This window comes from Streptopelia decaocto (genome assembly GCF_964273445.1).
Source record: "Streptopelia decaocto genome assembly, chromosome: 7".
Taxonomy (NCBI): domain Eukaryota; kingdom Metazoa; phylum Chordata; class Aves; order Columbiformes; family Columbidae; genus Streptopelia; species Streptopelia decaocto.
In genome coordinates, this window is record NC_138661.1 from 47,288,083 (window position 1) to 47,304,593 (window position 16,511).

Genomic DNA, 16,511 nt, shown 5'->3' on the forward strand with positions numbered 1-16,511 from the left:
TTAGAGTTCTGCTGAATCATTGCTTTCTGATACCTCCAAAGGCAAGGAGCCACCTAAACTTTCCTCTGGATCAATGGTGAAGCCCTGGCTTTTTAATGTTTTATGAGCATTCATGAACTTCTGGAGGTACTTGGAGGTATATAACCAGTGATGTTTCAAGACATCCTCCATCTCATAGCATTTAGACTGCCTGGCATTCATTTTTCGGAACCTCCTAAATAGTTTGTTTCCAGATTCATTTCCTTCACTTGCCCAGGCCCCAATGGACCCATCTCTTTCAATTATTTCGGGAACATGAGCAAGGGTTTTGTGGAAATAATTTGTAATCTTGCCTTCATATCTGTACTTGAACTTTGTAGACAGGAGCTCAGCAAAACTCTGTGAATTGTAGCTATACTGGCACAGCAATTCTGGACACTCCTTGGCAGGGCATGAAGATCGCCACACTGGCTTCATCTTCAGATAAAGGTCCATTAATTCTTTTAGGGCTTCATGCCTTTCCTCACACTTTATTAATTCACATACTGCCTCTACTGTCTCTTTGGACATGAGCTTTCTAGCAAAATTTCCACTCATCCTCATCATAGGCTTCAGGTTCATCTTCTTCCTGAGGTGTTTGTCAAGAGTCAACTGCCACCTCTTCCGCTCCTCTTTAGATGCATCAGGATTCTTGTAAACTTCACCGATCTCCATCTGGAAAATCCTGTAGAATTCTGTTGCATTGCCAATGTCGCAGTGCAATGCATCTATGGAGGGAACAGTCTCAATAAAAGGTTTGGCTGAAACACCCTTCACTCTGTCACGGAGCTCATCAACAGATTCATGATATGGATTGGACCTCCATATTTCATATCTCTCCAGATTTTCAGCATGGCTCCTGGTTATGGAGTGTAAGACCAAATTCTGGGACGCCTCCAAACGGGTTGCATCACACAGGGTACAAATGTAAGTGGAACCTGAAGCTTCCAGCCCTTCCACTTCCCGCACAAGTTTCTCATCATATCCTGTACCCCTAAAGATGAATTTGAATGTTCTCAGGATGCCTCCCATTTCAAGCAGTAGTTCACTGTTTTTCATAGCCTCTCTTTCTGCTATGAGGGGGCTCAAGATTGCTGTCAGAGTTTCATGATCTGATTCGTCAGCCAGCATAAGGCACAAGGGCTTGCAACACAACTCTGAATTGGGCTTTACTTCTTCAAAGATCCTCTTGATTTCATTCCCATGTGCTATAGCAATGTTCATGATTGTGAAAGAAAAGCGAACAGCCTTCTCTGGGACAGCAGGCCCACTTCCATGCTTCTCGCTGACATCTCCCATTCCATCACAGGACTCTTTTACTACCACAGTGAAAGGACCTTTCAAATAGTCATCCAGGTTTTTTGCTTTCATGCCTTCCAAGATCTCCTCCTCCATGTCTTTTAAAGCACAAACCAAGGCTGCATCATATCGGAATCTCTTTGCAATTGTGTCTACTGGGTAGTCATCAATTGAGACTGACAATCCTGATAGTCCATCTATAATTCCTACTTCTGTATTAGTGGATACATTTTTCAAGGGAGGTTTCCATTCGAATGGATGATAACCCGGTAGGAGGGCTTTCTCAGCTGTGCGAAGAGCATGCAAAGGTTGGAAGATCTGCCTCCCAGTGACAGCTTTTACCGTTCTATACATTTTATGATATTGGCTACAGCTGAGAAATGTGTTGACTCGGATTGCCAGGCAGACAGCAGGGTGAAGTCCAGATCCCCTCCCTTGCATTATAGCCTCCAATTCATCTGCTTGTTTGTGTTCATTTTTAGCTCTTAAAGCTAGCAGGAACAAAGTCATACATACAGCCTTTATGTCACCGCCCTCTTCTTTCTCAGCAAAAGCCTTGACTTGACGTTTCAGTTCTCTCAGACGATGTTTCTGAGCTCTCCTGGTCAAAGACAGGAGATGCTGCCTTGGCCGGCCACCTTTATTTATGTGGCTGTAGAGCTCTCTATCTTTCATCTCCTTGTGGCTGGAGAGGTGTTGGCTGTATTTTCCATGCAAGATCTCTTCATCACATTCCTTTACAGGGCATCTTATACCCAAGTTATCAAGAATGTTTAGGAAGGATTTGACTGGGGTTACCAGATCAGTAGGAAAGCAAGGATACCAGCAGGAGGGGCAATAGCTGCCCATAACCTTGATACATTTAAGGATGCAAGTTCTGCAAAACAAGTGCCTACATGTTGTTTCCACTGGATCTGCCAAAATATGCTCACAGATCTGGCAAGAGATGGATTTAATGAAATCTACCGGGTAATCAACTGCAAGCAGCTTGGTGCTGAGATGTATGTTCTTGCAATTGATTCTCTCTTTCATTACATTTTTGTTGTTTATCTGTGCTTGGTTCTTTACACCTCTGCTTATTTGAGCACATTCTGCAAGGGTCTTCACACGTTTGTCATGTTGTATACTGGGTGGCTGGCTTTTCCTCTTAACTCCCCGACTGGTAGTGTGGCATACAACACATTTTGGGGAGTGGGGTTGCCACTCCATTGTGCTGTTCCTGGGAAAATATACTTCACATGGAGTATTACTGAATTTCCTATGGATAATACTCCAGCAGTTGTGACAAAATCTAGTGGGATGGATAGTATCAACATCCCCTCGCACATCAATCTTAAAAACCTTAGCAATAAGCTCTGGCCAAGAGGTTGCTTTTTTCTCTTTCTTTCTCAGAAGGCACAGAGTTTCATCATCCACTGGCCCATGCACTGGATGAGTTCTCTTGTAACAACCAGTTTGAAGTGAAACTCCACAGATACGGCAAAGTTGCCTCAGATTGTTCTGATGAGCTTCATTGTCTTGTGTTTTCATGTCATCTTTCTCAAGTGCCTGCCTATTGCCCATTAAGTCCATCTTTTCTCCTTTTGGCACTGTTTCATCTTTATGCAGTATGACTTTTTTGTATGAAGAAGCAATCTCTTCTGCCTGATCTTTGTTTATGTGCTGGCTGTTATCAGAAGGTGTTTTTTTAAATGGTCTCACTTTAAAAAGTTTGAATTTCCATTCAGAAAATTTTGTATATGGATGCTGAATTTCTTCAGGCAGGTCCATTTGTGAGTCTACTGACATCTGCAATGTGGCACAAACCAGATTACCTGAGAAAGAGAAAGAAGCTGTAAGTTAGTTTATCTTCCAAAATTAACAATAATGCCATGGTTTTTCATAGAACAGTTCTAATCACTTGAACTGAGAAATTCTTTGAAAGTGTGCTACTTGTCCAAGATGCTTACTGAATTGAGAGGCCCAGACATGACTGTCCACTCAGTATCTCTGATAAGCACCCAAATGTGTTTTGACTTTGATCCTGAAGCATTCACATGTCTATTAGATCACTAATCCACCTTACATAAAGCTATTAATCATCCAGTACAAATATCCAAATCTGCCCCTTCCTTCTTATACCTGACTGACCTTACCATAAGGAAGGCTACTATAGACGACAGAATTACATTCTGAAAGTTTGGTGACTTTTTAATATGAAACTGAACTCAATTGGTGTCTGAAATACAGATTTTTTTTCTGCCTCATGCTCTATCAGCAAGACCACTGTGCTCACACCACCTGTTAGTCCTTGATCTGAAGTGTCTAATACCTGCCATTCTACATTGGCAGAGCACCACATACTGCTTCATCCCAGTGTAGATTTTATTCAGGAACCAGTTTTGTAAGATACTTTAGCATGTGCTTAATGAATGTGAGTAGCTCCATTAAAGCAGGAGGAATATATCCTCTGTTCATGCAAAGTGCTACAGTTCTCTGGACTCTAAAGGAGATTTATGCTGGCTGCATATTTGCTCCAGAGAGAATATTTATACATTGTAAATTAGTAGTCTGTTTAAGTACCCTGCTGAGAACTCTCTCTGTAAGGATAAATGGCATTGGAAAGCTGAAAAAGTCTGTTCAAATTTGACCCCAATTTTAGCTTTCACAGAAATGCAGCCAAAAGTAATATGAATGTCGTTGCCATGGAAATACAGTTTTGTATAAAAATAAATACAAGACTTTCACCTCATACATTGAAACTTTTGCTATAGCATCAGACTTAGAAAACAAAATTGTGTAGAAACAACAATAGAAGTGACTATTTCATTACCTCACTATGAGAAGTGCACAAAGTAAACAGACAGTATGGAGAAGACTTAATTATATTTTCTGATTTATCTTATTTTTTTACTGATATGGTTGGTATGAGTAATAAAAATTAGGGAAAGTCTACATTAATAATATATGCTAGACCTGGAAATCATGTGGGTACAGCTGTGGTTTCTTTAACTGATTATATTGCCACTTAGCAATTCACATAACTTGCTCAGTATCTCAGTTCAGTATCTATTAGGAAGATGTCCTTCATAAGAAATACATACAAGTCATGGTCTTACGTGATGATGCCTAGGGTGTTTCTGATATTATTTCATTTATAACCTTTCAATAAAGCATCATTTCAGTACAGTCTTTCAGAATCCATTGGAAAAGGACTGCATGCTTTGATTAAGTTCCAAATCCAGGATAACATATCAGTCTGCTAGCTCTTTCCTTAAGGGCTGTGTTTAACTTCAAGATCACTCATTAGGCCTCGGCAACTAAAATTTAGGTTTGTTTTCTTCCCAGCTTCTCTTCATTTCATCCCACTGAGAACAAGCTGCCCATACTGTTTCCCCATCTGCCTGTATTGCTTCATCCAGCTGCCTACACTGCCAAGTATCTCCATCCACACCGTGGTCCCCTGCTGTCCATCACTGATCCAGCCTGGCAACATGCTTGCTTCTGTTCTGCTATTCATAGATCTGTGATGTGCAGCTGTGCCCAGATGTATTTAGAGCATTATAACTGTCTTGCTTTCTTGGCTGCATCCTGTGACAGACTTCATAAAATCTATCCCCTGAGCAATAACCCATTTGCCCCTGAATAGTCCTGTGTTCCTGTTACCTGCAGAGTAATTGTATGGCTAGTTGCCTTATACTGTCCGCAAATCCTTTTCTTCTACCTAACAGTCTATGAAATTTTGAGTAATTTCACCATCTCCACCAGCACCTTCAGAACCTCTTATAACATGGGCAATGATGCTTCCTCAGAGCAGTACCTAAATCATTGTAAAGAAACAGCCAGCATGGAGTACATTTTGAGCAAAATATTAAATACTTTTGCTACTCTTCTAACTCTTCTTTCACTGTTGCCACCATAGTGCCATACTCATCTCCAAACCCATGACCTAACTCTTGCTACTAATCACCAACTCCAATGTATCAGACAGGGCTTACCCCTGCTAAAAGTTCAAGCATAGTTTTAATTTTTTTTTTTTTTCTTTCATTGAGCATGCCCTGGAAGAAGTGAATGACAAAGAAGCCCTCTCAGGTGACCTGCAGCAGATAATCGTTGCCAGCTTATCAATTGCTGACTACTTATCAAATGCTTTGAATTGCCTAGCTCCTAGGCAGCAGAGACTTCAGCAGCTCTCTTGGGAGAGCTAGAAGTATTCCTAGTGCTAGAAACATTTCCTGCTACTCATGCTAAATTTTCCTGTGTTCTGTTCTTCTAGCTGGGGGTCACACTGAACAATCTTTCTTCTCCCTGCCTACCCAACTCAGATTCTTAGGGAGTGAACCCTTGACATGAACCCCAGCTGTGGTCATTTAATCAACTCTGTCATCTGTGTTCAATATCACCTCTTTTTATCTCGAAAAGGGAAAAGAAATCCCTTTTCTTCCCGGATCACAACATTTCATACATTTCTGGAGATAAGCAAGATTGCAATACTTTTACTTACTTCAAGGAAGACCTTGCTTTATAGATAGTCTCATCAAAATGAACAGAACAACCTCTGAGGTGAGGAAGCACATATAAAATAAAATCATTGACATCCACATTAAACCAAGAAAAGGAACCAACGTTCCAATGTCCTACAAGCATCTGGGATGCCGTCATTAGGACTGCCAGCCTACCTTTAGCTCACTGTCAGTTTGAAGAGCTGCTGCTATGTCTGCCCAGTTTGCTCCTAATGTCGAGGTTGTTCACTTTCTCATGCATGCTCTCGCTCTTTCTGTGTTCTCTCTGCTTTTTAAAGACACTGAGTGCTGTTTATCTCACTTAGCCCTGTCTCTCCGAGCTCCCAATACCACCCTGGTGCTAACCACAGGTTACTTCAACTAAACACAATACAGAACTCTGAAATCCAGGTGGCACCTGGCAATTTATGAGGCTTAACCACAAAATTCATATAAACAATGTGTGAGACCTCTGGGCTCTGAGATAAATATGCAGGCTCTCTCTGAAAAGCACCTGCACTGTTTTATAACACAAAATTTTGCATTTGGCTTTCTTCTTTATAGTTTCAGAGCTGTTTTCTTCACTGTTAACTCTCAGAGAAGAGAACTTGGTGACTGGTCATACCACTACCCCACATCAAAGCTATTTCAATGGATGCCAATTGTCCACTTCCTCAGGTCAACAGCAGCCAAGTTTCTGGGGTTTAAGTGAGTTGACAATGGGGATCTCAAAATATCCTTTCTTCTGATATCAGTATTTATTATAATTTTCAAGGATATTAGCTCTTTGGTGATGTGCGTCCAGGGTCTTGAAGGCCCTGGGAGGGTGAAGGGAGGACGAATCAACAATATAAAGGCTAGTTATATACATAGAGTAGCTGGTAGATACCACACCACGCCACAAGTGGCCACAAAGAGTAGGCAGTAAAGTATTTTTTCTGGAGAAGCCCAGTCGAACACCCATGCTTAGTTTCCACAGAGCAGCTGTCTCAAAAACTGACTCAAATTGGAAAGAAACCAAATTTTGCCACACAAGTGCACCCTGAAAGTTTCAATTTCCACAATAATATTGTGCAAAAATTCTAGCAATCTATCAAGTCCTTCCAAATGTGAACAGGATTTTACACTGCAGAAGTGGGAATCTGAAATAGCAGCATAACTACATAAGCACCTACCCAAGCTTCCCTTTCTCAGGTGGCTTTGTGATCCTACAGGACACAAATCCATTTCTGACTTGCATGCTCTTCCTTGACAAGGCGACTATGAGGGAAGACACTGTGCTTTCACTGCAGCTCGGGATTTCCCAGTTAATACAGCTCCTACTTGGCAGTGTCTTACAAACACTGATGGCAGCCAGAGGGAAAATCAGCAAAAATTGTAATATTTGACATCTGCTATAGCTAAAAGAGGTAAGGAGATTCTCTTTCTATTATCCCCTCTGATCTTATGATGCTTCCAGTTCTTAGAATCATAGAATCCTATAGGTTGGAAATGACACTTAAGGTCAAGTCCAACCATAAACCTAACACTGCCAAGCCCACCACTAAACCATGTCCCTAAGCACCACATGAACAAGTCTTTTAAATGCCTCCAGCGTTGGTGACTCCACCAGTTACCTGGGCAACCTGTTTCAATGCTTGACAACCCTTTCTGTGAAGAAATTTTTTTCCTAATATCCAATCTAAACCTCCCCCAGTGGAACTTGAGGCCATTTCCTCTTGTCCTATCACTTGCTACTTGGGAAAAGGGACTGACACCCACCACACTACAACCTCCTTTCAGGTAGTTGTAGAGAGTGATAAGGTCTACTCTGAGCCTCCTTTCTCCAGGCTGAACAGCCCCGGTTCCCTCAGCTGCTCCTCTAAGACTTGTGCCCCAGACCCTTCACCAGTTTTGTTGCCCTTCTCTGAAGTCACACAAGCACCTCAATGTCTTTCTTGTAGTGAGGTGCCCAAAACCAAACCCATTATTCAAGGTGGGGCCTCACCAGTGCCTAGTACAGGGGAACGATTCGCTTCCCTGGTCCTGCTGGCCATACTATTCCTGATGCAAGCCAGCAAGCTGTTGGCCTTTTTGGCCACCTGGGCACACTGCTGGCTCATGTTCAGCCGGCTGTCCAATCAACACCCCCAGGTCCTTTTCCACCAGGCAGCTTTCCAGCCACTCTTCCCCAAGCCATTCTTTTAAGATGATGTCTTGAAGAAGTCCTGAGTCCGTGTGCCACAGAGAGGCAAACAGTCCCTCAGGAACAAAGTGTAATGATTCATGCCAAAGCAAGTAATATATGGAGAAAGTAAACAAAGTATGTATGGAGTGTGTAATGCATGGAGAAAGGAAACAAAGTTTGGGGCCAAACCCTGATATCCTTGCTCAGACACTGACTCACACAAAACCCTAATGTGAAATAAATCCTAATCAGAAACAACCAATGGAAGTGTCAGAATATGACAGAACAGAATTCATAGAGGTTATTCCAGGCCAAGGGAGTGTGGGGCAAAGGTGTCACGGCTGAGGTGTCTAGTGCTGAGAGCACTAGATGGCAAGGTTCTGAGCTCAGCTCTTCTGCTGTCCCAGTTTTGCCTGTACTTCCTAAAAACTTGCCTATTTTCACTATTCACTCCCTAGCATTTGGAGAGACCTTTTCAGATTGGGCTGCAATACCAGATATCAATCAGAGTCATGCTCTGCAGTTACATGCCAGTTTCTTCCTTTATCTTGAAATGGCAGATGCAGTTCCTTGAGAGTATGCATTGTTGATACTGAGGGATTTGGGGCTCTTTGAGAAGCAGTTCAGCAAATCTCTCGCTCTGGCGTGCTTATTCAAAACTTCACCCAGATAGGTGGCTACCTGCCCTGTTCCCCTGGGATCCTGAGTTCTTGTGCAAACACCACTGTACAGGCAGCAGCTTAGTTATCCAGGGAACCACATGAGCATATGTAAGCCTAGTCAAGTGCTTTACTTCCAAAGTACCCAGAAAATCACCTTGAAAAATCATTGTCTCGTAGGGATACTGCAGGCTACTGAAGGTTTTAATTCATCTTGAATTGCTACAGCTTTGGGTGAGTTTTACATCTGAGCATAATTGCTGAACAGTTAGAGCCGCACAGATCCAGTGATGGAAAATGTTTTCACTGTGCAATTGGCACCATCGAGTGGAGAAAAGCATTTTTGCACTGGTTTGTGTTACAGCATGAGCATTAATACGTGATTATGAGCTTAAGCTTCCCACAAATCATTCAGATTTGGAAACTGCTCTGAATAAAGACATTACATTTACACTTGGAATAAAACCTCCAGATAAGTTCCTTGAATCCTTAATTAAAATAAGCTGGACATGAGTGCTCTGGGTACCTTAAAGATTACTAAAAATAGTATTTTTCAGCCATAGAAAACACTCCATCTAGGGACATACATGTTACAAAGCTAATGATAAATTTCCTCATTTTACAGCTACTGAAAGTAACATAGAGTTTGTTCACTTGGCAGAAGAAAAAGGGTAGTTCTGAAATTCAGCCAGTTGTCCAGGAAAGACTGCACAAAGTTTTAATTTTTTTTATTTATTCTCAATATAACCATTTCTTTCTTGTGGTATGTTGGAGCTCTGTTTGATGACCCAGGTATCTCTCTCCTCTAACTCTTAGCTTCCTGGCAGGTTCTAACAAAAAAATGTAAGTATGTTTTGAGCAAAAACAATGCTTGGAATGGCATGTTAGGGTCTGGCATGCACCTTTGCTCCAGAAGTAGCACTCTGCCTGCACCTGGGAGGTCAGCACTAGGAGGGAGACAGGTGGCTTAGCAATTGCACCAGCCACTGGTTCCCAGCTTCCAGGGAGCATGACATGTAGCCAGAGACTCTGAAAATCACTGGAGAACTATGGCCCCACAACCTCTCCAGATCATATCCCCTCAAACAGCGGGAACATAAGTGCTTGTTGAATTAAAGATGTGTAGGTTGGAGATTCTTACCAAGAAAACTCACCGATGCAAACGACTAAATCCACCTCGTTCTTTTTTAAGGAAATGAAGCTGCCTTTGCGTTTGCACTGTCCCGGTTTTCCACTCCCTTAAAATCGCCCATTGTCGGAAGCCACTTGGGAAGATTAACCTCCGTGCTTGCCCTGAGGGAGGTAAGGTACCTTGCTTTAGTTCCTGCAGGAGTCCCCTTGGGTCAGTTCAGATTGAGAGAGAAAAGTATTTCTACTAAGAATTTTTTTTTACATTGGGAAATGGCTTTTTTTGCAAATCCTAAGCCATTCACAAAAACTCCCCTCAACCAGCTTTCATTGCCTCATTTTTAACAGCACTCGCAACGCAGCTGAGTGAATCCTGAAGGTTATTCATGGAAACATCAGCAGCGCAGAGTGAAAACTGGCATGGCAGTAAAATTCATCGCTGACACAAACCCTGGGGACAGTTTATTTCTTTTTTATGCAGGGGATGACAGCCTCACATTTCCGCAGCTGGGGCGAGGCTGCCCGCGCCGGTGCACACAGAGAGGGACGCCGCCTCCTGACAGTGACAAAAGCTTCCCGGTGCCGCACCGCGGGGCAGCCCGCGCGACCTGGAGCGCTGCTCGCGGGCGGGGCCCGAGCGCCTGTACCGACCGCCCCGCCACTACCCTCCTGCCGTGCCCCCTCCGCGGCGACAGGGGGCGTTGCAGCGGACGTGGTGCCTCGGTGCGCTCCGGTTGGTCTGAGCGACAGCCGCCCGTCGGCCTCCCGAGGAGAAGGCGGAAGTGGCGCCGGCGGGGAGCGGCCGGTGGGGCCGCGGGTCGGCGGTGAGTAGGGGCAGGTGGGCCGTGAGGGGTGGCGCGCTGCTAGGCGGCAGCTGGCCCGCCCGGAGCCTGCGGGCGGCGGCTGCGGCGGGGCCTGCGCGCGGTTCTGCGGCGAGGATCGCGGCGGATCTGGCTCGCCGGACTCTGGCAAGCGAGGGGCCGGTTGTGACTCCGCCGGCGCGGGCCGTTGCAGGCGTGTATCAGCCCGCGACGCGGAGCGTTTTCCCACCCAGGCTGGGGCTGTTGGCTCGGGAGCGAAGCGCGGTCCGCCCGGGCGGAGTCCCCTTTTTGCCGAGCCCGGGCGGACCGTGGCGGGAAACCCTATGGCCTCTTGTGCGAGAGCAGGGCGCGGCGGCTCGGCTCACGCCGGTGTCGGTCCGGGACTTGCCGGTGAGGAGGGCCTGCGGTAGAGGAGGGCGGTTACTGGGCCTTGCCAGCCTGTGCTGCTCCGAAACTGAAACTGCGCTGCGGCTGCAGGGTAGCTGTAGGCCCAGCAGTGCGTGTCCGCGGCAGGGGCTCAGTTATGCTGATTTACTGAGGGGTTGGGAACCTGGCTGGAATGATTTTCTTTTGCCTCTTAACTGCCCGGGTGAGCTGTAGGAACATTAGCAACGGGTAGCTTCCAAGTTGTAGTCTGAATTGTTAGTTTCTGTGCAGCCTCGAGTACATAACCTTAAAAGTGGGTTCTGTTTTTCCAACTGTGAAATGGAAATACTCAATACATTGTTTGGGAACATTTTAAAGGTGTGCAAGGATAATTTGCAAAACAGGTTACTGTTTCTAAAACAGATGGCTCTGTTTTTTCAGTAGAGACTGTCAGTACTTAATATTTATGGTAAATTTATTAGGACGAGTCATAAGTTATGACTTCAGTAGTACTTTACATGAATTTCATCTGGTTTAGGTAGGTCATACTGAGCCTTTTCATACTTAAACAGAAATCTCAGCTTTAGGTGGGAGGAAAATGTTCTAATTATATCCCTTATACCCAGTAGTTAAAGCTAGTCAAGAGTATTCCTCTGTGCCTCTGACAAGCTCTGGCTGCTGCAGAGCTACCGGTGAGCTGTGTGGGTTTTATTGTAACTTAGATACCATTGACAAAGTTATTAAGAAAGTATTGATTTAAAGCTTCCATTGAGGGAGCGGTAGGAAAAGGAATGAGGGGCAGAAACAGTTACTGGCTTCACTAATAGCTTGTTTAACATCTCCTGTACATTTTACCTTGTTTTCACCAACTGTATTAATACTTGCAAGCAAACTGCTTTATTATTCCATAGTATGAAAGGGCCATAAAACTAGTCCCACTAGGATAAGAAGGAAAAAAGGTAATGGATGTATGCTGATAAAAGCACTTGGATTATTTTCATGGCAGGTATCACTTTGGAGGTAATTCTTCTGCGTATTCCACATTACCTTCAGCTTTTCCCAGCAGCTAAAGATCTGTGGAGCTCAGTCAGGCTTCACTGAATGGGAAGTCATCAAGACACAAATGGCTTTTTAACTTCTGTAGTATTGCAAAATAGTATTTTTAAAAATGTACTACTATACTTAAAAAGACAGTGCACACAGTAGTTACTTGTGCTTATAGAACTTCAGAATGAAAAAGTCTGAGGTGAACATGCCTTTTCTTCACTTGTTGAGTTTATTATGTCAAGAAGAGTAACTTTTGAATCTCAGTAGCACAAATTAGCTAAACAAATATTTGAAAGTTTGAGTTGCAGACTGTGAAAACTAATGATAAAGGATTATGGGTATAAAGCATGTCAAATAGAAAATAAAAGTAAACATAAGGTAGAGTGAAAAGCAGAAATATTTTAGTTGTTCTAGAGTGTATACTTGATTCACTGTTTCTTTTCCCAAGGTCTCAAATAGTTTAACTAATGCCATATACAAGTTTAATCCTTGTTGAGATGGTACTTAAATCTAGCCTGGATGCTGTGCCTCACAGAAATGACATTTGTTCATAGCCATATTTTTTCCCTGCTTCTTTTTGAAGTACTTTCTGTCCTGATGTTTACTTTGTCCCCATTATGGAAGCAACTTAAATTCTCTGCAGATCTACTGAGAGATACAGAAGGGCACAATGCATATCTCAGAGTGTTCTCAGTGTGCAAAGGGAGAGCAGAGACCCAGAAGAGCAAAATCTCTGCCAAATAATGAAGTAGTATAATTATTCTCAGTAACAATGCTTTGCTTGCATTTGTTAATCTGAACAATTCTCAGTAAAATGTCTCTAGAAGTTAATAAGTTTGAGTAGAGTTTGGGGGATTCTGGTTTGGGTTGTTTTTTTGATTATGGAAAAGCCCATGGAAGATTTTGTTGTTAAATACAGTATAGTGCACTTCCACTGTTCACTAGAATGAAATTTGTTTTGACATACTTAGGCAGGATAAAATATGACCATAAGTGGGAATATGCCACCATCTAATTTCCTAAGTAACACTTAAGCATAAAAATACATATGTGAATAAAGCCTGACTGCATTCTCTCCAAGAAGTCACCTGGAAAGCTTCAGAAACCCCTGAAAGCCACTCTACTTCAGTGGCAGGAGCTCTTCATAATGTCTAATGAGCTTTTAATATTGTTGTTCAATTATGTTTGCCTCAAAGAAAAATTCTTATTTTAAGTTATCCAAAAGAATTGGGAGTCTTAACAATTAATGCTGTTCTGAGAAAGAGTTGATATCTCAACAAAAGGTTTGCAATATACTTGCAGGCTTTTACAAGAAACGAGAATTTGTTTTTCGCAGTTGTGAGTTCTGCCCAGATTTCCTATTGCTTTGACTTGTCTAGCCATTGATAGCTTTGAAATTAAAGTGTTTTAAAAGTATTAATTAAAAGGAACTTGTGTTATTTTATATGTTCTGCCTGGATAAGGCCACAGTGATGACAGTTGCAAACCTCATAATGCAAACACACAGCGCTTAGTTGTCAGTAGACCATTGATTAATTTGCCTGGGAATAGGTGTTGCAAGTAGCACTTCATAAACAAGTTATCTGAAGTCACTCCACTGGTCTGTCAGTCTCATGACCCAGAAAACTATATTTACAAAACTGTTCTCAGCAAGGCAAAAGAAGAAAACAGAAAAGTTCGGCACGTTTTTCTGTCCATGTGGTGTTGAAGGTATTTCCCCTGCTGACTGTGTGCTGGCCAGGCTGCTAGCAGATAATTATGTTCGTGAACTTCAAATAAGAAAAGGAATTTTCAGTAGATTTCTGCATTGATTTTTCTTATTTATATGGCTACTCAGTAGGAATTTTCTTGGAAAGGGCATGTAGAAATTCATTGTACTTAATAATTAACGATTAATATTCAAACTTTTCTATTTCATGGTAACTGATACTCTCTCTGTACAGTGTTTCTTCACCTTTGCCAAATGCTTGAAGGTATTGTTTCATATTTTAGTGCAAATAGGATACAACACCTACTTTTGTTTCCACCTTTTTATCCTAATTATAGTGTAATCTCCCAGGCAATCTGAAGATGTCTTCTGGTACCAGTAGTATTTTTCTATTTAGAGAAGTTTCTGAATTAATCCTGTGGCTCTTTGGAGCATGAAAATACATGAAAGTCCTACCTAAACTCCATTATACTATGGGACTTCTGAAATCAGAGTACTGAGTTTTGGTGTGTGCATTAATTTAAAATATGGGTGATTTTTAATTCTGTTTTGAAATTGTTTTTGTCAATCATAAGGTACGTTATTCTTGCAGGGGTTCGCTCTTCTGGTCTGACTGTGCTCTCTCAGATCAACCTAATCACTTTGTAATGCAGCAGTGTAAATACCAATATAGTACAGGATACTTACTGAAGAAAGGTTTCTTTGTGATTTGATCTTGAAGTTGGAAGAGTATGGGGACTCACTATAGTCTTATCTGTGTCTTTTCTGGGGCATGAAGGTTTGATCCTTAGGGCATTCCAGATTTCTGCAGCAGAAATAATGATCGAACAAATTCTGTCCATTACCATTTGGCCTGGAAAGCACCTTCCTTTCCATTATCAAAAAATACAGCTGTTGCCTCAGAGAGAGAAATCAACCTTTGCTGGTGCAAAGACTTTGGGTGCCTCATGTCTGCAAGCTAAAACCCATTATCTGTCTACAGGGCAAGTCTGATAGGACTTCCTAGCTCTAGAAAAGGGTGTTTCAGGTGCATTACCAAACATAGTTTTAATGCTCTATCTGCCTGAGGAACTTCACACTAGTGAAAACATGAATTACTGTGGAATGATCCAGTTTAATTTCAGTTGTTCCTTGATCTGAAGGCTGGATATTGTCCAAAAAGAAAAGTTCATAAAGCAGGCTACCAAAATGTGTAATGTATTAAACTACCAATGTCAAAAAAAACCCATAGATTCTAAAAGCTGTGATGTATACATTCTAAATTAATATTTGCATATTGTTGTATTTTACTCAGTTTTGTTCAGCACAAAGGAAGAATCACAACTATTATCAATAGGAAGAAAAAATAATGTGGTTTGGGGGGGATGTTTGTTTTACTTCACTGGTAATCTGTTTTGTATTTAAAAGGGTAGCAATTTGATGTGAATTTTGGCAGACATACTGGCTTGAGTTTTAAAATCCATCCCCTTCTAGCCTGACATTTTTTAAAATTCTCCAGGGGAGGAACATGCAAAATTTCTGTAGTAGGCTCATGAATTGTCTGTTCTGCCTTCATCAGGGGAAAGACATCAACATTCAAAGTATACTCTTCTCTAATTGGTTTTGCTCTAGCACAGTTCTATTCAAGAAGGTTGAATCTATGTTCCTACTCTTGGAGGGTAAAAAAAGTGCCACAGGAAATAGAACTAATTCATACTACAGTAGTTACAACTTGTAAATGAATTGTTTTAAACTGGTAGAGCAATCAGGCCTGTTGATCGTCTGAGTAACAACAGTGTGGATTTTGATTTGGAAAATTCTGCCTTCCCCCACACCTATAAATGCACGTGGAAGAGAAGGATTTTCCTCACAGATAAGATTAAATGGATGAGAGTAGTAGGAGGAATCCTATCTAATATAAAACATGAACAAAATTAAAAATATGGCTCTTAATCACCTTGTTTAAGTTGCCTCTTTGTGCCTGAATTTCCCTATTTAAAAAGAGGAGCCATTGATACTTGCATTTCTTTTTTTATGAACCCCTTGTTCATATGTAGACAAAAAGCTCCATGTGGGAGTGGAGTGTATCACTGAACAAGGGGATTTTTGTGTGAAGACTCGGATGTTGACCGGTTGCAGTGACTCATACATTAAAATGACTCTAGTATAGGATTTTTGTTTCTGTAAACTGAATGTACATACTTGCTTTGTAGAAAAAAAATTGGCAAAGAGAACAATACTTGCACAGCGCTTAAATCTGAAAAGTGTTCAACTATCAAGATGGCACTGAGTCAGATCTTGTTTTCTTCCTTATGAGAACAATATTTCAAACATTATTTATTTTTACGAGGAACAGCCCAAGAGAAGAGTAGTGCGCTTCTTTGCAGTTAATGTGGCAGCTGAATTTGGGTAAAGCTATTATATTTTCCTCTTTGCAGCTTCCTGAATTCCTTTGTGATATTGGCAAAGGGATACATGTTCCTCTTCCCTTTCTTAGTCTTACTAAATATACCCTTATGGCTTAGAATAATATGCATTTTTCAGTCCTAGCCTGTAGATTCTGATATCCTGCACACCAACATTCCCACTCCACTGGCCTAACTTACTTCCTGTGTTTTTTTGTGAAATATGGCTCATGCTCTACAGCAGCTGTTAAATAGAAGTTATGTTAGTTTAACAACAGAAACAAGTTGTTGTTTGGGGTTTTTTTTGATTTTTTTTTTTCTTCAGAAACAAAGAGACCTACTGATGGCAGTCTAAAAAAATCTTTCTGTCTTAGAGAATCTTTCTAAGCATTGATTTTTCTGCTTCCATTCTCAGTCATTGGGGGAGCTCCTC

At 41.9% G+C, this 16,511-nt stretch overlaps 2 protein-coding genes across 3 annotated transcripts in view; one reads left to right on the plus strand and one right to left on the minus strand.

The window, feature by feature from the left end:
* Positions 1–14,643, minus strand: RAG1 (recombination activating 1; the record flags this gene model as incomplete). Its single annotated transcript, XM_082059236.1, has 3 exons — positions 1–3,131; positions 10,250–10,857; positions 14,540–14,643. 3 exons carry the CDS (start codon positions 14,641–14,643, stop codon positions 1–3), a joined length of 3,843 nt encoding a protein of 1,280 aa, XP_081915362.1.
* The window catches only part of TRAF6 (TNF receptor associated factor 6), a 25,236-nt gene continuing 19,191 nt past the window's right edge, over positions 10,467–16,511 (plus strand). The window contains exon 1 of one of the 2 annotated variants that reach the window (XM_082059630.1): positions 10,467–10,576. The gene's annotated coding sequence lies outside the window, so the exon portion shown is untranslated. The remainder of the gene's footprint in view (positions 10,577–16,511) is intronic. The other variant, XM_082059631.1, reaches the window with a different exon arrangement.